The sequence below is a fragment of the Bufo gargarizans genome, chromosome 1 (genome assembly GCF_014858855.1).
Source record: "Bufo gargarizans isolate SCDJY-AF-19 chromosome 1, ASM1485885v1, whole genome shotgun sequence".
In the NCBI taxonomy this organism is placed as follows: Eukaryota; Metazoa; Chordata; class Amphibia; order Anura; family Bufonidae; genus Bufo; species Bufo gargarizans.
The window spans coordinates 344,824,104-344,846,879 of record NC_058080.1 but is presented as its reverse complement, the minus strand read 5'-3'; the positions used below and the strand labels follow the sequence as shown (position 1 = coordinate 344,846,879).

At 43.1% G+C, this 22,776-nt stretch overlaps 1 protein-coding gene across 2 annotated transcripts in view; it reads left to right on the top strand.

Moving 5' to 3' along the window:
- TIMM44 (translocase of inner mitochondrial membrane 44) overlaps nt 1-22,776 on the top strand; it is a 311,940-nt gene that overhangs the window by 77,274 nt on the left and 211,890 nt on the right. Inside the window, exons 3-4 of one of the 2 annotated variants that reach the window (XM_044306666.1) lie at nt 6,156-6,326; nt 17,287-17,367. In XM_044306666.1, coding sequence (XP_044162601.1) covers nt 6,156-6,326; nt 17,287-17,367 — 252 coding nt within the window. The remainder of the gene's footprint in view (nt 1-6,155; nt 6,327-17,286; nt 17,368-22,776) is intronic. The other variant, XM_044306675.1, reaches the window with a different exon arrangement.

Genomic DNA, 22,776 nt, shown 5'->3' with positions numbered 1-22,776 from the left:
ATAGGGAAGGGGGTGGAGCTCCGGCACAGCACGGTGAAAGGCTGCCGGACTAAAAGTACTGCATGTCCGACTTTAGTCCAGCATCCTCTCACTGCGAAGTGCCGTTCTGCGACGTGTCTCTACATATTTTTATTCATGGGATCCACGACCCAGCATATGAAAATGGGTGACTCTCATCCATTCATCATGAACTGCCACCACAATCAGCATAATGACCAGTTATTTTTAATATGTATACATCTATTAATCATGCTTACTGCTTTTAGCCAGCATAACTGTTTTGATGCTCTTTAGAGATTGGACCTCATCTATGATGTATTTTAACCCCTTCAAGACACAGCCTTATTTCACCTTAAGGACCAGGTCATTTTTTGCAAATCTGACCAGTGTCACTTTAAGTGCTGATAACTTTAAAACGCTTTGACTTATCCAGGCTGTTCTGAGATTGTTTTTTCGTCACATATTGTACTTCATGACACTGGAAAAATTAAGTCCCAAAACTATTATTTTTTGCATAAAAAAATACCAATTTTACCCAAAATTTTTAAAAATTTGCAAATTTCAAAGTTTCAGTTTCTCTACTTCTGTAATACATAGTAATACCCCCAAAAATTGTGATGACTTTACATTCCCCATATGTGTACTTCATGTTTGAATTATTTTGGGAATGATATTTTATTTTTTGTGGATGTTACAAGGCTTAGAAGCAAATCTTGAAATTTTTCAGAAATCCAATTTTTAGGGACCACTACAGGTCACTGAAGTCACTTTGCAAGGCTTACATAATAGAAACCACCCAAAAATGACCCTATTCTATAAACTACACCCCTCAAGGTGTTCAAAACTGATTTAACAAACTTTGTTAACCCTTTAGGTGTTGCACAAGAGTTATTGGCAAATGGGGATGAAATTTGAGAATTTCATTTTTTTGCCTAATTTTCCATTTTAACCAATTTTTTCCACTAACAAAGCAAGGGTTAACAGCCAAACAAGACTGTATCTTTATTGCCCTGACGCTGCCGTTTACAGAAACACCCCATATGTGGCCGTAAACTACTGTACGGCCACACAGCGGGGCGTAGAGTGAAAGGTGCGCCGTATGGTTTTTGGAAGGCAGGTTTTGCTGGACTGGTATATTTACACCATGTGCCATTTGAAGCCCCCTGATGCACCCCTAGAGTAGAAACTCCCTAAAAGTGACCCCATCTAAGAAAGTACACCCTCAAGGTATTCAAAACTGATTTTACAAACTTCGTTAACCCTTTAGGTGTTGCACAAGAGTTATTGGCAAATGGGGATGAAATTTGAGAATTTCATTTTTTTGCCTAATTTTCCATTTTAACCAATTTTTTCCACTAACAAAGCAAGGGTTAACAGCCAAACAAGACTGTATCTTTATTGCCCTGACTCTGCCGTTTACAGAAACACCCTATATGTGGCCTAAACTACTGTACGGCCACACAGCGGGGCGTAGAGTGAAAGGTGCGCCGTATGGTTTTTGGAAGGCAGATTTTGCTGGACTGGTTTATTGACACCATGTCCCATTTGAAGCCCCCCTGATGGACCCCTAGAGTAGAAATTCCAAAAAAGTGACCCCATTTTAGAAACTACGGGATAGGGTGGCAGTTTTGTTGGCATTAGTTTAGGGTACATATGATTTTTGGTTGCTCTATATTACACTTTTTGTGCGGCAAGGTAACAAGAAATAGCTTTTTTGGCATTGTTTTTTTTATTGTTATTTACAACATTCATCTGACAGGTTAGATCATGTGGTAATTTTATAGAGCAGGTTGTCACGGACGCGGCGATACCTAATATGTATACAATTTTTTTTATTTACAGTGGGATGCGAAAGTTTGGGCAACCTTGTTAAACGTCATGATTTTCCTGTATAAATCATTGGTTGTTACGATAAAAAATGTCAGTTAAATATATCATATAGGAGACACACACAGTGATATTTGAGAAGTGAAATGAAGTTTATTGTATTTACAGAAAGTGTGCTATAGCTGTTTAAACAAAATTAGGCAGGTGCATAAATTTGGGCACTGTTGTCATTTTATTGATTCTAAAACCTTTAGAACTAATTATTGGAACTCAAATTGGGTTGGTAAGCTCAGTGACCCCTGACCTACATACACAGGTGAATCCAAATATGAGAGAGAGTATTTAAGGGGGTCAATTGTAAGTTTTCCTCCTCTTTTAATTTTCTCTGAAGAGTAGCAACATGGGGGTCTCAAAACAACTGTCAAATGACCTGAAGACAAAGATTGTTCACCATCATGATTTAGGGGAAGGATACAGAAAGCTGTCTCAGAGATTTCAGCTGTCTGTTTCCACAGTTAGGAACATATTGAGGAAATGGAAGACCACAGGCTCAGTTCAAGTTAAGGCTCAAAGTGGCAGACCAAGAAAAATATCGGATAGACAGAAGCGACGAATGGTGAGAACAGTCAGTCAACCCACAGACCAGCACCAAAGACCTACAACATCATCTTTCTGCAGATGGAGTCACTGTGCATCGTTCAACCATTCGGCGCACTTTACACAAGGAGATGCTGTATGCGAGAGTGATGCAGAGGAAGCCTTTTCTCCGCTCCCAGCACAAAAAGTGCCACTTGAGGTGGGCTAAAGCACATTTGGACAAGCCAGCTTTATTTTGGAATAAGGTGCTGTGGACTGATGAAACTAAAATTGAGTTATTTGGCCATTACCAGGGGTGTTATATGGAACACAGCATTCCAAGAAAAACACCTGCTACCTACAGTAAAATATGGTGGTGGTTCCATCATGCTGTGGGGCTGTGTGGCCAGTGCAGGGACTGGGAATCTTGTCAAAGTTGAGGGACGCATGGATTCCACACAGTATCAGCAGATTCTGGAGACCAATGTCCAGCAATCAATGACAAAGCTGAAGCTGCGTCGGGGCTGGATCTTTCAACAAGACAACGACCCTAAACACTGCTCAAAATCCACTAAGGCATTTATGCAGAGGAACAAGAACAACGTTCTGGAATGGCCACCTCATCCTGTTGCCATGGGAACCTTCCCCGTCTGCTCAGTTATGGTCAGAACTGCGCAGACGGGGAAGGTTGAGGACGGGGCTCTTGGGGGGGCTGTCTGGGGGCTCTCTCCCTCTCCATCCTCTCGGCTGCAAAGGTACAGCAGCCCTCCGATGGGAGAGGGAGCTAACCTTTTCCATACAGCGGTCCATGTCAGCCGTTTATACCAGGGTGTCAGCAATGTGCTGACACCCTGGTATACCACTGTACACCAACGATTATTATAATGGGAGGCGGGCGGGGGATCGCAATCCCGCCTGCCACGCCTCCCGCAACTGCCGCACCGCCCACAAACCGCCCCCCTGTACCCCGCCACATAAATGAATTCAGGGGTGCAGGGGGGTGGGGGGGTTAAAAAAAAATTAGATCTTTGGCAATTTTTAGGTTTCTGATCCCTGTGGTCAGGGACCGCAGGGATCAGAAACTACATAAAGCGCTGCAAACCACAGGTCTGAATTGACCTGCGGTTTGCAGCGATCGCCGATACGGGGGGGGGGGGGGTCACAGGACCCCCCTCGGCATTGACCCAAGGTGCCTGGCTGTGTGTAACAGTCGGCACTCAGCGCTGTCACCATGTCTGCAGACATGGTGACAGTTAAATGCGATGACGAGTATACTAGTCATGGAGCGCTAAGTAGCAGTGCTCCATGACTAGTATACATGTCATAGGTACAGCAGATTTTCACACTATCTCCTTCTCTGATCGCTTCCCTGACAGGAATTGGGACGATCAGAGAAGGAGAAGCACACGGTCCCTCCCTAACCCCCCCTTACCTGCCCCGATGCGCTGCGATTGGTCCCTCTGCAGTATTGGACCAGTCACAGCGATCGTGGGCGGGTCAGGGGTCCAATACAGCTCCTTCCGGCTTCTCTGGTTGCCTAGCAACCCCAGCACGCCGGCTTCACTGAACCTTCAGCGCTTCGGTCCCTGTGCTGACAGTGAAAGCCGATCACGTACATGCACGTGGGGATGCGGTGAGGCACCACATTCCCCCACGTACATGTACGTGATGTTGCGTGAAGGGGTTAAGTACATGGTTTTATTTCCAATTTTATCCTAAACTGCACATTTTCACTATTGTCACTACCATTACTATTGTTATCCTATGTCATCCTTGTTCCGTCAGCATACCACCATTGCCAGTCTCAATTTTTTATTTCTACTATATCTAATTACTTTTATATTTAGACTTGAAAAAGGAGTGTTTTTCTACTTCGAAACGCATTGTCATGTATTTGTAAATAAAGAGTTGTCTCCAACTACTTGAGTTTGTGTTATTGTGCCAGGAGGAATCAAAAACAGTGGACCACCAATACTCCACACCCCTCTATTATCTTACCATGTAGTCGGGGAACTGCATAGAATGTTATCAAAGGTAGTTGGCCCCTGCGCTGCAGGTTGTGCACCCCTGCAATAGACTGTATACATACTGTACACACTAGATTGCCAGCCATAGTGTTTTTTTTAAACAATTATAAAATAATCAGCAGGCACTCACCATCTGAATTTCACATATATAACACATTTAATATAATGATTGATTAAATAAAATATTGTGGATAAATGATGGATAAATAGTACAGTATATTTTAAACTTGAAATACAATGTACAAAAAGAATTGACAACCATATAACTAATTACAAATAAAAATGTCAGATGTGATGGAATCAATTGTAAAAATCGAATAAAAATCAGAAGTATCACCTAGGATTATTTTGATGGATTTTTTTCGAATGCAATTTCGAATGTCCACTAGGTGTACTTGTCTGTCATTGTTAACCATCCAATACAATCCAATGCAAAGTTCTTTTCTGAATGTGCATAATTATAATGTATGTTCGACCAAATTTTGATCGGTCTTTGATCGCCGATATCCTTGATTTATGCACTGAAGTGTGTTATTTTTAATAGGACACTAAGGCTGTGCAGTTATATCAATGGGTGACTTTTGAATTAATAATACGATATATCTTACATAAGATTAGTCAATTGTTCGTATAAAATTAGATGGCGCTTACTGTAGAGGCGTCCCTGCAAGCAGCGTTCGGGTGTCCACCTGCGGAGCGGAGGACAAACTGTGCCAGATTGATGCATTCTGAGCAGATCCGCATCCACTCTGAATGCATTAGGGCTGGACGGATCCGTTCAGGGCCGCTTGTGTGAGCCTTCAAACGGAGTGTGAAAGTAGCCTAAGAAGTACAGACCCGAAAAAGCCTGAATTATTCAAGATAACTAACAACTTAGTCTTTTTTTTTAAAACTTATCTATCTACCACCACGTGGGACGCCAACAGCTGAGTGCCATAACCACACTATACGAAAAGAAAAGACAAAAGTTCTGGGTCTGGGTGGGTAGCTTAACTGTCAGAGGGACGCCTCTACAGTAAGCGCCATCGAATTTTATACGAACAATTGACTATTTAATCTTCTGTAAGATATATCGTGTTAATTCAAAAATCACCCATTGATATAACTGCACAGCCTTAGTGTCCTATTGAAAATAACAGACACTTCAGTGCATAAATCAAGGATAGCTGCAATCAAAGACCGATCGAAATTTTGTCGAACATACATTATAATTTTGCACATTCTGCAAAGAACTTTGTATTGTATTGGATGGTTAACAAGGACATATAGACAAGTACCCCTAGTGGACATTCGAATATTATTCGAAAATAATCCTAGGTGATACTTCAGATTTTAAGTCAATTTTTTTATTTGATTTTTACAATTGATTCTATCACATCTGACATTTTTATTTGTAATTAGTTATACGGTTGTCAATTCTTTTTGTACATTGTATTTAAAGTTTAAAATATACTGTACTATTATCCATAATAATTTATCCACAATATTTCATTTAATCGATCATTATATTAAATGTGTAATATATGTGAAATTCAGATGGTGAGTGCCTGCTGATTATTTTATATTTGTTTAAATTAAGAGAGTAGGTTAATGGTGCAGCAGGGCACCATTACCACGGTGACAAGTGAAGTGAGCCACTATAATCTTCTGCGTTTACTGCTCCTCTTTATTGCATGCCATTTTTCAAAATGACTTTTTGGACCCCTTTTTTATTTTAATTTTTAGTTGCGCTGCTATTCATCTCAAGGAAGAAGAGGCTTCCTGGCTGGCCTCCTTGATGACATCAAGCAGGAACTTTCAAGAAACAAAGAGATGAAAGAAAATATCAAAAAGTTCAGAGAAGAAGCTAAGAAATTTGAGGAGTCTGATGCTCTACAACAAGCGCGCAGGAAATATGTATGTTTTCAGTGTATCTAATATTACCAAAACACAAGTAGCTGAATATGTGTGTATAAGGCTCCATTCAGACTTCCGTGTGTGTTTTGCGGATCTGCAAAACACGGACACCGGCATTGTGCGTTCCGCATTTTGCGGACCACACATTGCCGGCACTAATAGAATATGCCTATGCAATTGCGGACATGAATGGTACATGTTCTATTTTTTTGGGGACAGAGCCCATTCCTTCTGTTTAACTGCTTAGATGTAGCAGTCACTATTGAGGGGAGGAGTTTAAAACAGCCAAAAATCGGTCTTATCTTTTCTAACCATTACACAGGAGCCGGCTTCAATCAGTGTTGGGCTCCTGTGATGTTTGTGCAGCCCAATCTTTGCCAAGCGTGTAGGGACGGGGCTAATAGTGTTTTCACAATTCACAATCAAAATGTGTTAGACTGAATTGAAATGGAGATTTAATTCAATCAGGTTAATTGCCCAGCCCTAAACTCAAAAAAAAAAAATATATATATATATATATATATATATATATATATATATATATATATATAATATATATATAAATAATTAGGGATCGACCGATTATCGGTTTTACCGATATCGGCCGATATTGAGGATTTTGACTGTTATCGATATCTGCATTTATTTTGCCGATATACCGATAACGTACTGGGAACACAGATTGCGCTGCTAAGAGCGCTCTCAGTGTTCCCTCAGCAGCAGCACAGGGGAGAAGGAGCAGTGTCTCCCTCCCCCTGTGCTGCTGCAGCCAATGGGAGGACAGGGGACAAGAGAAGAGAAGGGGAGGGGCTGTGGCCACTGCGCCACCAATGAAGAGAACTCTCTCATTCATTCAAATTGAACAGGAGGCGGGAGCTGCAGAATGACATAGCCGACTCCCGACCTCTATGAGCTGTAGCTGCAATCCTCGGTTAACCCCTCAGGTGCCGCGTATCGCAGCTACCGCTCATAGGAGGTCGGGAGCCGGCTATGTCATTCTGCAGCTCCCGCCTCCTGTCTATGAATAAATGAGAGATTTAACTTCATTGGTGGCGCAGTGCACCCCCAAGCCCCCCAGTATATTACTCATTGGCGCAGTGCGCCCCCCCCCCCAAGCCCCCCAGTACATTAATCATTGGTGGCGCAGTGCGCGCCCCCCCAAGCCCCCCAGTATATTAATCATTGGTGGCGCAGTGCGCCCCCCACCCCCACATTAAAAACATTGGTGGTGCAGTGCGCGCCCCCCTCCCCCTGTATTAATCATTGGTGGTGTAGCGCAGTGTTTCCCAACCAGTGTGCCTCCAGCTGTTGTAAAACTACAACTCCCAGCATGCCCGCACAGCCAAAGGCTGTGCGGGCATGCTGGGAGTTGTAGTTTTGCAACAGCTGGAGGCACACTGGTTGGGAAACACTGGTGTAGCGGATCCCCTCTCCCCTGCTCCTCCGATCGGAGCCCCAGCAGTGTAAGCCTGGGGCTCCGATCGGTTACCATGGCAGCCAGGACGCTATTGAAGCCCTGGCTGCCATGATAAGCTCCATGCTGCTGTGTGTACAGAGCAGCAGGGACAGTGAGAGCTCCTATTCACCCTGATGGAGATCTATCAGGGTGAATAGGACAAGGGTTCTAGTCCCTAAGGGGGCTAAAAGTAAAAAAAATAAAACACCAAAATATTAAGTATAAATGAAAAAAAATTACAAAAAAAACAAAACTACACATTAAAAAGAAACATTAATTTTCAGCAGACTTGTGTAGGATTTTTTTTTTTTTTTCAAAAATGAAAATTCCCAGAATATCTGTATAAATTATCGGCCTGAAAGTTCACAAATTATCGGTATCGGCTCTAAAAAATCAATATCAGTCGATGTATATATTTATATATTATAGTACAGACCAAAAGTTTGTACACACCTTCTCATTCAAAGAGTTTTCTTTATTTCCATGACTATGAAAATTGTAGATTCACACTGAAGGCATCAAAACTATGAATTAACACGTGGAATTATATGCATAACAAAAAAGTGTGAAACAACTGAAAATATGTCATATTCTAGGTTCTTCAAAGTAGCCACCTTTTGCTTTGATTACTGCTTTTCACACTCTTGGCATTCTCTTGATGAGCTTCAAGAGGTAGTCACCTGAAATGGTCTTCCAACAGTCTTGAAGGAGTTCCCAGAGATGCTTAGCACTTGTTGGCCCTTTTGCCTTCACTCTGCGGTCCAGCTCACCCCAAACCATCTCTATTGGGTTCAGGTCCGGTGACTGTGGAGGCCAGGTCATCTGACGCAGCACCACATCACTCTCCTTCATGGTCAAATAGCCCTTACACAGCCTGGTGGTGTGTTTGGGGTCATGGTCCTGTTGAAAAATAAATGATGCTGCTGCAAGATGCTGTGGTAGCAATGCTCGTTCAGTATGCCTTCAATTTTGAATAAATCCCCAACAGTGTCACCAGCAAAGCACCATCACACCACCTCCTCCATGTTTCACGGTGGGAACCAGGCATGTAGAGTCCATCCGTTCACCTTTTCTGCGTCGCACAAAGACACAGTGGTTGGAACCAAAGATCTCAAATTTGGACTCATCAGACCAAAGCACAGATTTCCACTGGTTTAATGTCCATTCCTTGTGTTCTTTAGCCCAAACAAGTCTCTTCTGTTTGTTGCCTGTCCTTAGCAGTGGTTTCCTAGCAGATATTCTACCATGAAGGCCTGATTCACACAGTCTCCTCTTAACAGTTGTTCTAGAGATGTGTCTGCTGCTAGAACTCTGTGTGGCATTGACCTGGTCTCTAATCTGAGCTGCTGTTAACCTGCGATTTCTGAGGCTGGTGACTCGGATGAACTTATCCTCCGCAGCCGAGGTGACTCTTGGTCTTCCTTTCCTGGAGCGGTCCGCATGTGAGCCAGTTTCTTTGTAGCGCTTGATGGTTTTTGTGACTGCACTTGGGGACACTTTCAAAGTTTTCCCAATTTTTCGGACTGAATGACCTTCATTTCTTAAAGTAATGATGTCCACTCGTTTTTCTTTACTTAGCTGCTTTTTTGTTGCCATAATACAAATTCTAACAGTCTATTCAGTAGGACTATCAGCTCCACGGCGCAACTGATGGTCCCAACCCCATTTATAAGGCAAGAAATCCCACTTATTAAACCTGACAGGGCACACCTGTGAAATGAAAACCCATTTCAGGTGACTACCTCTTGAAGCTCAACAAGAGAATGCCAAGAGTGTGCAAAGCAGTAATCAAAGCAAAAGGTGGCTACTTTGAAGAACCTAGAATATGACATATTTTCAGTTGTTTCACACTTTTTTTATGTATATAATTCCACATGTGTTAATTCGTAGTTTTGATGCCTTCAGTGTGAATCTACACTGTTCATAGTCAAGAAAATAAAGAAAACTCTTTGAATGAGAAGGTGTCCATATTTTTGGTCTGTACTGTGTGTGTGTGTGATATATATATATATATATATATATATATATATATATATATATATATATATATATATAAATTTTTATTTATTGGTATTTTATTTAAATTATTTTTATTGTTCTGGTGGCCATATATTCAAAATTCCAGGGAGTGCGGTAATACTGGCTGTCGACTTTTAATTAAAAAGTTGTACAGGATTAGAGAAGCATGGCTGCTTTCTTCCAGAAACAGAGCCACACCTGCCTATTCGTTGTGTCTGGTATTGCAGCTCAGTACAATTGAATCAATAGGGCTGATCTGCAATACCACACATAGCCTGTGGACGTGTGTGGCACTGTTAATAGAAGAAAGCAGCTGTCTTTTTTTTCTAATGTTGTACAACCTTTCTAGCTTCTCAGTATGCAGGAGAAATGTTGTCCACCACAGGCCTGGTGTAGTCCAGTCACCACCACAGGTAAAATGTAGTCCACAAGGTGGGTACCCATCTTTATGATGCCTTTGTAGCTTTATGTACAGAGTTGTCCTGATAAGACAATCTTTTAAATATATTAACAATACATAAAATCTAGGAAACAACAAAATGATCTGTTGCATGTTACCTAAAATAATGACAAAATCATAAAATGTTTAATTCATAACACTTTTTTTTTAGGGACAGAAAATTATTAGTGATAACACTGAGATGGTTTGGTCACTTTAGAAAACATTTGTTCTGTGACCATGTAAGAGAAATCACTGAAGCCAAAACAGGCTGGCCACTAAAGAGTTAGAGGTTGTACACATTAGTTGAAAACCCCGCCACTTACTCCATGATGTTTCCAGCAGTGCCGCTCTGCTACTCTGTACTAGAATATGTTTACGTGACTGCAGTAATGATGTGCCGTATACCTGCGTTACTGCAGCGTTGCACGTCACAGCTCACCTTCTCCCTGGCTGTGACGCTCTCTGCTGTGATTGGACAGCGCTACATCCAGATAGAAAAGATGCCCACTGAGAAAAGCTGATGTCTCCTCTTCCCTGTTCCAAAGCTATTCATTAGCATACAGGGCACCTAAACAGAACGAGAAGCACAACGGAGGAGCTCATCATGAAAAATTTTTGCGATATGACATCTAGGGAACATGGGCTACAATGTGAGGTATCTATTTTATACAGTAAAAACTGGTGACAGGTCCTTTTTAACCGCCTCCGGACCGCCTAACGCAGATGTGCGGTCCGGAGGCGGCAGCCCTGCGCACGACGACGCATATACGCGTCATCTCGCGAGGGCCGGGATTTCCTGTGAACGCACGCACACAGGAACGGAAGGTAAGCGAGTGGATCTCCAGCCTGCCAGCGGCGATCGCTCGCTGGCAGGCTGGAGATCCGAATTTTTTAACCCCTAACAGGTATATTAGACGCTGTTTTGATAACAGCGTCTAATATACCTGCTACCTGGTCCTCTGGTGGTCCCTTTTGTTTGGATTGACCACCAGAGGACACAGGTAGCTCAGGACAGTCGCACCAAACACCACACTACACTACACTCCCCCCCCCCCCCCCCCCCGTCACTTATTAACCCCTTATAAACCCCTGATCACCCCATATAAACTCCCTGATCACCCCATATAAACTCCCTGATCACCCCCCTGTCATTGATCACCCCCCTGTCATTGATCACCCCCCTGTAAGGCTCCATTCAGACGTCCGTATGATTTTTACGGATCCATGGATACATGGATCGGATCCGCAAAACACATGCGGACGTCTGAATGGAGCCTTACAGGGGGGTGATCAATGACAGGCGGGTGATCACCCATATACACTCCCTGATCACCCCCTGTCATTGATCACCCCCCTGTAAGGCTCCATTCAGACGTCCGCATGTGTTTTGCGGATCCGATCCATGGATCCGTAAAAATCATACGGACGTCTGAATGGAGCCTTACAGGGGGGTGATCAATGACAGGGGGGTGATCAGGGAGTCTATATGGGTGATCACCCCCCTGTCATTGATCACCCCCCTGTAAGGCTCCATTCAGACGTCCGCATGTGTTTTGCGGATCCGATCCATCGATCCGTAAAAATCATACGGACGTCTGAATGGAGCCTTACCACGGGGGTGATCCGGGAGTCTATATGGGTGATTACCCCCCTGTCATTGATCACCCCCCCTGTAAGGCTCCATTCAGACATATTTTTTGGCCCAAGTTAGCGGAAATTTTTTTGTTTGTTTTTGTTTTTTCTTACAAAGTCTCATATTCCACTAACTTGTGTCAAAAAATAAAATCTCACATGAACTCGCCATACCCCTCACGGAATCCAAATGCGTAAACATTTTTAGACATTTATATTCCAGACTTCTTCTCACGCTTTAGGGCCCCTAAAAAGCCAGGGCAGTATAAATACCCCACATGTGACCCCATTTCGGAAAGAAGACACCCCAAGGTATTCCGTGAGGGGCATATTGAGTCCATGAAAGATTGAAATTTTTGTCCTAAGTTAGCGGAAAGTGAGACTTTGTGAGAAAAAAACAAAAAAAATCAATATCCGCTAACTTATGCAAAAAAAAAATAATTTCTATGAACTCGCCAGGCCCCTCATTGAATACCTCGGGGTGTCTTCTTTCCAAAGTGGGGTCACATGTGGGGTATTTATACTGCCCTGGCTTTTTAGGGGCCCGAAAGTGTGAGAAGAAGTCTGGGATCCAAATGTCTAAAAATGCCCTCCTAAAAGGAATTTGGGCACCTTTTGCGCATCTAGGCTGCAAAAAAGTGTCACACATCTGGTATCGCCGTACTCAGGAGAAGTTGGGCAATGTGTTTTGGGGTGTCATTTTACATATACCCATGCTGGATGAGAAAAATATCTTGGTCAAATGCCAACTTTGTATAAAAAAAATGGGAAAAGTTGTCTTTTGCCAAGATATTTCTCTCACCCAGCATGGTTATATGTAAAATGACACCCCAGATTTTGATTGCAAGGTACTTCTCACACATATAGGCCCCTAAATTGCCAGGGCAGTATAACTACGCCACAAGTGACCCCATTTTGGAAAGAAGACACCCCAAGGTATTCCGTGAGGGGCACGGCGAGTTCCTAGAATTTTTTTATTTTTTTGTCACAAGTTAGCGGAAAATGATGACTTTTTTTTCTTTTTTTTTCTTTTTTCCTTACAAAGTCTCATATTCCACTAACTTGCGACAAAAAATAAAAGATTCTAGGAACTCGCCGTGCCCCTCACGGAATACCTTGGGGTGTCTTCTTTCCAAAATGGGGTCACTTGTGGCGTAGTTATACTGCCCTGGCAATTTAGGGGCCCAAATGTGTGAGAAGTACCTTGCAATCAAAATGTGTAAAAAATGGCCTGCGAAATCCGAAAGGTGCACTTTGGAATATGTGCCCCTTTGCCCACCTTGGCTGCAAAAAAGTGTCACACATCTGGTATCGCCGTACTCAGGAGAAGTTGGGCAATGTGTTTTGGGGTGTCATTTTACATATACCCATGCTGGGTGAGAAAAATATCTTGGTCAAATGCCAACTTTGTATAAAAAAAATTGGAAAAGTTGTCTTTTGCAGAGAGATTTCTCTCACCCAGCATGGGTATATGTAAAATGACCCCCCAAAACAGATTCCCCAACTTCTCCTGAGTACGGCGATACCAGATGTGTGACACTTTTTTGCAGCCAAGGTGGGCAAACGGGCACATATTCCAAAGTGCACCTTTCGGATTTCACCGGTCATTTTTTACACATTTTGATTGCAAAGTTCTTCTCACACATTTGGGCCCCTAAATTGCCAGGGCAGTATAACTACCCCCAAGTGACCCCATTTTGGAAAGAAGACACCCCAAGGTATTCCGTGAGGGGCATGGCGAGTTCCTAGAATTTTTTATTTTTTGTCTCCAGTTAATGGAATATGAGACTTTGTAAGAAAAAAATAAAAATAAAAAATCATCATCATTTTCCGCTAACTTGTGACAAAAAATAAAAAGTTCTATGAACTCACTATGCTCATCAGCGAATACCTTAGGGCAGTGTTTCCCAACCAGTGTGCCTCCAGCTGTTGCAAAACTACAACTCCCAGCATGCCCGCACAGCCAAAGGCTGTCCAGGCATGCTGGGAGTTGTAGTTTTGCAACAGCTGGAGGCACACTGGTTGGGAAACACTGCCTTAGGGTGTCTACTTTCCGAAATGGGGTCATTTGTGGGGTTTTTCTACTGTTTGGGCATTGTAGAACCTCAGGAAACATGACAGGTGCTCAGAAAGTCAGAGCTGCTTCAAAAAGCGGAAATTCACATTTTTGTACCATAGTTTGTAAACGCTATAACTTTTACCCAAACCATTTTTTTTTTTTTGCCCAAACATTTTTTTTTTTATCAAAGACATGTAGAACTATAAATTTAGCGAAAAATTTATATATTGATGTCGTTTTTTTTGCAAAATTTTACTGCTGAAAGTGAAAAATGTCATTTTGATTAATAACAAAAAAAGTAAAAATGTAAGCAGCAATAAAATACCACCAAATGAAAGCTCTATTAGTGAGAAGAAAAGGAGGTAAAATTCATTTGGGTGGTAAGTTGCATGACTGAGCGATAAACAGTGAAGGGAGTGTAGTGCCGAAGTGTAAAAAGTGCTCTGGTCATGAAGGGGGTTTCAGCTAGCGGGGCTGAAGTGGTTAATATGCAATAATAATACGGTCTTTTGGATTAAAGGGGTTGTTTCACTTAAGCAAATGGCATTTATCATGTAAAGAAATTTAATACACGACACTTGCTAATGTATTGAAATTGTCTATATTGCTTCCTTTACTGGCTTGATCCATTTTTCCATCACATTATTCACTTCATGTTTCCATGGTTATGACCACCCCGCAGTCGAGCAGCGTTGGTCGTGCTTGCACGCTATAGAAAAAAGTGCAGGACTCTCTGGTGGCTGGGACCATGTGAGCGCACATAGGCTAGTGCTTTTTCCTACAGTGTGCAAGCACGGCCACCGCTGATGGATTGCAGGCTGGTCATCACCATGGAAACGAGCAGTGTATAATGTGATGGAAAAATGAATCCAGCAAGCAAAGGAGGCAATTACAATACATTAGTAAGTGCCTTGTATTAACTTCTTGTACATGATAAATGCCATTTGCTGAAGTGAGACAACCCCTTTAATAAGTACAGGGGAAAACCACTTGCCTGTGTGCTTTCCTGATAATTATCCACAGTACATTTATTTTTACATTACATTTGGCAATGGACAAAATTGGCTATTAGTGAGGATAATTTTTTGTGTTTGCTCATTTTTTAATTAAATTGCATTCATATGTCGTGTTGCTTTTATGGAAGCATGGACCCAGCCCGAACTTGGCTGTGAAACTACTCGATCCAAAGAAACATTGATGTCCAGCTTCCAATAAAAAACAATGACTTTGTTATGCATATCAAATACTCAGTCCACACAGTATACACATTTTTGGACGTTCCGGTTCATGCTAATGATATATAAAATTGTGTATGTTCACCTCCTTTTAGTCACGTGTTGCACCAATCAATCAAGACTCCAGCATCACATGATCCGTAAGGGGAGGGGGACTAGCTAAACACCAAAGAAAATCACAGAAAGATGATATAATACAACATAAAAATAAATCCCTTACTGATATATTGTAAAACCAGATCATGTTTTCTGTTCAGTCCTGTAGAAGAGCAACTTCCCATTTCAAACATCCAATATGCTTCACGGCTTAGGAGTTTTCATCTATGATCACCCCCTCTTATGGGAAAAGAAACTCTTTCCCCCCTCTGAAATGCAAACTGTACAATATGTAGGTTGTACTACCAAGCAGATAAAAAGTAGGATACGTAAACATATATCAGACAAACCTCATTATAAAACCAGTAATGTATCTGCGGCCAGCCTACATTTTGCCACTGTACATAAAGGGGAAACAGCTTTTGCAGTTCAGAGGGTGGAAAGTTTATTTTCCCATTAGAGGGGGTGATCATAGTCTAAAACAATATGCCGTGAGGCATATAAGATGTTTGAATTGGGAAGTTGCTCTCCCACAGGTCTGAACAGGAAACATGATCTGGTTTTACAGTATCGGTAAGGGTTATTTTTATGTCGTATTATATCATCTTTCGGTGATTTTGGAGATTTTCTTTGGTGTTTGCTTAGTTCCCCTTTCTTATGGATCATGTGATGCCGGAGTCTTGATTGATTGGTGCAAAACATGAATAAAAGGAGGTGAACGTTTACAATTTTATATGCCATGTGTGTAAGGACTGGAATCGGATGGTCCGAAACGTGTAGACTGTGTGGACCGAGTATTTGATACGTGTCTGGATTTTAGCACATAACAAATAGTCATAGTTTTTTATTGGAAGCTGGACCTCAATGTTTCCTGGATTGCGTGTGTTCTTAGGCCTCGTGCACACGGCCATTATCTGGCCGTGCCCGTATTAAGGGCCCTCAAACAGCGGGTCTGCAATAAGCGGGCGCCTGCCATGTGCTCACCCCATCACTAATGCGGACCCACTTGAATGGGTCTGCAATATGGAGGATCTGGTGTAGAATGGAGGCATAGAACCCCATGGAAGCTCTACGTAGTGCTTCTGTGGGGTTTCTCTCCATGCCTCCACACAGCAACAACACGTTCTATTTTTTTGCGATGCAGACGGATCACGGACTCATTCAAGTTGAATGGGTCTGGATCTGTAATGACCGGCAACACGCACAGGGAGGAAAAAGGGAAAGTCCTGCCCAAGGGAGAGGGAAAGGTGGTGACCCCTAACTCTCCTTGCGGCTGGCACCTGACTGCCCTGACGTCCCTAGACGGGTTCCTCACCCGTGCGGCGATCACGTGCCTAAACCCTGGCTTTCCCTGAAATGAACCCTAGATAATTAACGGGCCGGTGGGATCGCTAGTCCTCACCACTGACACTAAGAGGGAAACACCAGGGAGAGGACAGACAAACACAAACACCCAGGTGGACGACAACAACTGTCCACAATGGTCCAACAGGGATCCGGAGGGTAGCGTTCTGGATCAACTACCAGAGAACGCAGCAACACAGCTCCAGTGGGTCAGAATAGATGTCCAGGCAGGAAGCTCTATATCTGGCAACCAGAGAAGTGTGAGAGGGGAATATAAGGAGGATTGGGAGTGCTGGACAAGGAACAGCTGAGAGAAGGAGCTACGGATCCCTGAGTGAGCCAAAAGGGTTCGCAAAGCAAACCCAGAAAGCTACATCCCTATCTTACATAGAGCATGCAGCCAACCGCTGTGACCTCCTGACCCCGGGTACAACGGAGTCAGGCGTGGCTCTTGACACCCTCGTGACAGGATCGGTCTGTTGAATCTGCATGGATGTTGCCATGGATGTTGTGTATGAAGCTGAGACTGCACTTTTAGGGAACTCCAAACTGTGTGTGTGGTTCCTAGAAAACATCACTTAAAAGCTATAATATACTGGTGTTGCAATGAAAGAAAATTTGTGTTAATGTAATGTACAAAGAAATTTATTTCAAATACTTTTTTCTTTAAATAACAGAAATCAATAGAATCTGAAACTATGAAAACTTCTGAGGTGTTCAGAAAGAAATTTGAAGAAATAACAGACACTGTCAAGGAGGTAAGATTTGATGGCGAGCACGCAAACTATGCATGATGACCAGGATTGTTTTTAGTGGTTTTCCATGATTTCTTCGGATAGGCCATCAGTATGTGATTGGCAGGGGTCTGACACACCACTGCCCCTCCGATCAGCTATTTCGGGGTAGTTCGGGTGGCAGAAGTCAGCACTGGAATTGCACAGCTCCATCCATTGTGTTTTAGACAGTGCTGGTAACCACAGTTCAACTACACAGCTGATGGAGCTGTGTAATTCCAGTGCAGGAGCTACTGCAGAACAGATGATCGAGTGCATTTTGATGGACCCCTACTAATCAGATTTTGATGAACTATCCAACGAAAAAGGCCATAGTTGGTAAAATCTTGGACAACCCATTTAAGTGGTGGGAAATGATAACCTTAGCAACTCTGTCCAGGGACACTAGTGCACAAGTATTTAGATTGAACCTGGTCATACAGAGGCATATGGAGTTTGTGATTTTCCTGAAGGGCCAGAGTACTTTGGCCTGCCACTGTTAGGAGTGAGCTCTATGGCTGCTGATTGTTTCTATTGGTGTAGGATAACCATGCATGCTACAATGCCTGCATATATGTAACAGCCTGCAATGCTGTTGTTTAAAAGCCAAGGGAATAGGGACAGTGTTCTGGAGATTCTGAGTTAGGCCGAATGCACACGGCCGTGTTTGCTATGATGCCGTGCGCTCCCTGCTGCCGCCGCAATACAGTAATACACTGGTATGATCTATAGCAGCGTATTACTGTACTGTGGTGGCAGCAGGGAGCGCACGGCGTCATAGCAACCAATTACGCCGCGCGCTCCTGCTCTCAGCAGGAATCCAGCCCGTGGTTCCACGGACCGCTCACGGCCGTGTGCATTCGGCCTTAGTTGCAATGAGTATAATAAGAAGACTGGATTGCCAGCGCCTGCAGTTCCCTTGAATTAGGTTAATAAAAATGATTGAGGAGAGAGCCAATACCGTGTCTGCAGTACAATAGATAATTGCAACATTACTGTCAGTCCTTGCAGTTCTTCACAAGATCATATCCTCTACTAATCAACTTTTGACACTGGTATACATTTAACAGTGTAGTCAGGAACAATGCAATATTATCTCTATACTTACACACTATGCTTGTTTATGGTAACTTAGGCATGCACTGTGACTGTTCTTGTGTTTGGTTTTGGTACCACATCTATACAGTACACTGTGTTTATCATTGTGTCTCTGCAACAGATGTGCTCTAGATCTTTTTAAAATCTTGTCATCTCATAACTAGCCATTGTGGTTAATTACGGCACTGGCAAGTCTGCAATTAGAATGGTGTGAACATAACCTTACAACGCGTCTGGGATTAACGCTCCTGCTCCTGCAATCTAGCAGGAGCAGGTTGGGTCCCGGCTATCAGACACAGCAGGGACCCTAAGGAGAAGATGGTAGTGGTTTATAACCCCTTCTGCCTTCTCCTGTGCCGACAGGAGAATGCTGTACGAGCGCATGGTGGAGGGAGCAGAAAGTGGCATGGTGTTAGTCCCAGCGGTCATGTGACCACCAGGGGTGTCTGGAGCAGGAGCAGAGCTGCAGGGTCTAAGGAGACCCCGATCAGCTCTGCCTGTGTCATGCCCCCACAGGGGGCTATTTTCCCCTGTAACTGGTTACAGTGGAAACGGTGAGAAAAAAAAATATAAATTTAAAAACGTCAGCCTCCTCCAGAGGTCTTTTATTGACCTCCTGGGGGATATGTGTGGCAAAAAGAAATATAAAATATAAGTAAAAAATACAAAATAAAAATAATAAAAAAGTAAATGAAGTCGCTAACAGAAACAGTCATCATAGTCGCCTCGTTCTCTTAAACCTATACATGTTATATATGAAAACGATTATCAAAAAATAGGGAACCCATTGCAATAATACATTTTTGTCAGATTTAATATTTAAGAAATAAAAATATATAATAAAAAAATGACTTTTTAATAATAATTAGCAAAAATTATTTTGGTAGTCAAACAAATAAAAAAGCACGGTCACTAAACCACCACGTGTGCAAAATCACAAAAAGTTGCCTGGACTTTCAGGCCTTTTTTTTTTTTTTCCTTTTTAGGCCTGGTCATGAAAGGGTTATATATTACTTTATTATAAATATTATCCCAAATATCTTTCATTGCCTAAAATGGCTCATTTTGTCTCTGAGCAATCATCATGAAAAATAAAATGCCTGCCATCCTATTGGTACACACAAGAAACTGAGCTAAGTGGCTGCCTCATTCTCCTCTCTGCTCTGCTTGTCATTAGAGCTAATTTTTTAGAGCTAGGCTTGTATACCCGAGTAATTCTGTCAATGATTGTCAAAAGATCTGTAATTGCCTTATAATAACAGCTTTCTTTAATGCCCTCTGTCCCTTTCCACTGCCCCCTTTAAAGACCGTTGCTAGGTCTTGTCTGTCTTCCCTTTAGTATAAAATGAAGACAGAGGGGCGGTCCTTCACACTGCATGCCTGCATTAGACTTCAGAGTGAGGAGGCGTGTCTCTCAGTAATCCAATTTGATTATCTGGCAGGGAGCTGCTGGCTACAGCAAGTGTGTGTGGGAAGTGAGGAAAAGCAGTTTTGGCCTCAGAGAACTGGCAGAGGAGCCATCTTGAGAAGGTCCTCATATTGTAAATGTTTAAACAGTCATAATTAAGGAAAAAACTAAAGTAAAACAGTGGTATGTGAAGAAACTAAAGATTTCTTTATCCATAAGGCTTTATCCGCGGCCGTGAGTGGTCCTTGGTATGCCGGCCTGGATTCCTGCTGACAGCAGGAGCGCACTGTGTCATTGGTTGTTATGACGCTGTGCGCTTCATGCCGCCGCTGCACTACAGTAATACACTGGTATAGATCATATCAGACCTTGCAAATGTGCTCCACCTTTAAGTAGAGTCGATGCATCACCTGGGTGACCAGTGATGCTGCTGTGATGCTTTTCAAAATAATACATACAGACAAGGATAGTGAACATACAGAACCAGGTAGAATGCGGAGGTGCTTACAAAAACATACTGAGGTTGATTCTTTAATTAAGGTCCAATTCTTCCGCCGCTTGGGTGCGGAGAATCCACCTGGCCTCCCGTTGTAACAGGAGCCGGTGTCTATCGCCCCCATGCGGCGGAACCTGTACCACCTCTAGCCCTGGTAGACGGGTAACTAGTATCACCTCCATGCACCTTTCTAAAATGCTCTACCACTCTGGGGCACCCTTTACCAGAGGTTATGGAGTTAAGGTGTTCTCTCTCGCGCTCGTTTAAACATCTAATTGTTTTGCCGATATAAAATCGGCCACATTTGCAACTTAAGAGATAAACCACGAACGAGCTTCTGCAGTTAATGAAACTCCGTACCCTGTGGTGCACCCCTGCAAAATCGATATATTTTTTGCACGCATTGTACTTACATTGGGAGCAATTCCCGCATCTAAAATTACTATCTGGTCTGTTGTTTGTCAACCATTGACTAGAACACTGGAGCTAATCTACTCCTAACAAGTTTTATCCCTTAGCGTGTGACTCCTCCTAAAGGAAACTAGTGGTTTCTGCTCAGTTACTTTATTAAGGGTACTGTCCCTTTTTAGTAAATCCCAATTCCTGAAAATGGCAAAGTGAATCTGATCCACCATTGGGCTGAACTTAAAGGAAAAGGCAAATCTGCCCAAATTTGACCCGTCTTGGCCCGACCCAGGCTCTTTTGTTAATTTTCTCCTTGTTTTATTACTCTTTTGTAACAGATCTCTCTGAGAGAAAGTCCTCTCAACCTTCTCCATGTCTTTGCTAACCTCACTTTCTAGATACCCTCTTGCTATCACCCGTTGTTTTAGCTCTGTCGTCGATAACCCTCTAACTCTCTGTTGATCCTGCGTAGCTTAATGAATTGCCCGTACGGCAACGATTTCTTGACTGTTCCTGGATGGAAGCTGTCGTGGCGGAGCAAGGAGTTGGTCGCAGTGGGCTTGCGAAAGCCCTCCGTGACCAACCCTTCGCCAGGACAACCACATCCAGGAACTCCAATCTTACCCCCCAAAAAATTAAGGGTGAACCTCATTCCCATGTCGTTCTTATTCAAGTCCTGGACAAACTCCTCACACTGTTCCTTAGTTCCGGACCACACAATGAAAACGTCATCAACAAAGCGTAAAGAAACTCTCTAGATACTGTAAAAAGGGATTCAACACGGAAAACACAAATATGTCTTCTAGTCTCGCGAGGTACATATTAGCAAATGTACATGAGACTTGGGTCCCCATTGCCATTCCTAGCTTTTGTCTAAACCATTCACTGCCAAATCTGAAAACATTGTTTGCAAGTATGAAGCTTAGGGCCCACAGACGAATTCGCAGAAGAGGTCACTCTTCCCCACATTCCGTAAGATGGCTCGAATCGCCTCCACACCCGCAACATGAGGAATGCGGGTGTAGAGGCTCTCCACATCCAAGGACACCAACTGATAATCCGCTTGCCAATGTACCTCATCCAGGGACAGCAAAAAATCATTGGTGTCCCTGAGATGGGCAGGAGCGCTAGGAAGTAACGGTCTGAGGAGCCAATCAACATATTTTGATAAAGGCTCAGTCACTGAGCCAACCCCAGAGACAATAGGACGCCCCGGGGGCTGACTCAGTGACTTGTGGATCTTAGGAAGGAAGTACCAGCAGGGTTTAGAAGGGACTGTGGGTATAAGTTTGTCAATCATGTTGTCGCCCAGGAAACCTCTTGCCACGAAACAGAGAACAAAGTACTCCAGCTGGCGCCTAATGTCTACAGTGGGATCACCCTGTATCACTTCATAGGTGTCAATATCCCTAAGTTGTCTGAGGGCTTCATTAATATAGTACTCCCTCGACATGAGAACCACATTGCCCCCCTTGTCCGCCTGTTTCACTATAATGTCATCCTGTGCACTAAGCCAGTTTAGAGCTGATTGCTCCTCACTACTGACATTGTTTTGTGCTCTAGGATACATAACCGCACGTATATCCTTCACCTGATGGTGGAAGATGTCAACGCTGGTCCCGGCGTGCATAGGGGGGCAAAATGTGGATCTAACCCCACCTGTGAAGGTGGTTGTACCCTCTGGTACTACTTCTTCAACCACTGAACTATCCTCAGAGAGAAAAGCTATACATTCTAATTCAGTTACATCAAACTTGGTGGATACAAAAAACGCCATTGGATCAGGACAGATAGGTTGTTGCCCCTCTGTCCTAGGGACTACTCTCTGAGGTACAATTTTCTGACCGCCTTAAATAAATCAATCAGAAATGTGACCGGGCGAACTGCTCAGTCAGGCTGTACCCGAGCCCCTGACTCAGGGCTTGTGTGCAGCCCGAGGGCAGCTCGTGCCCCATCAAATTCACCACCAAATTATCCTTGGTGGACT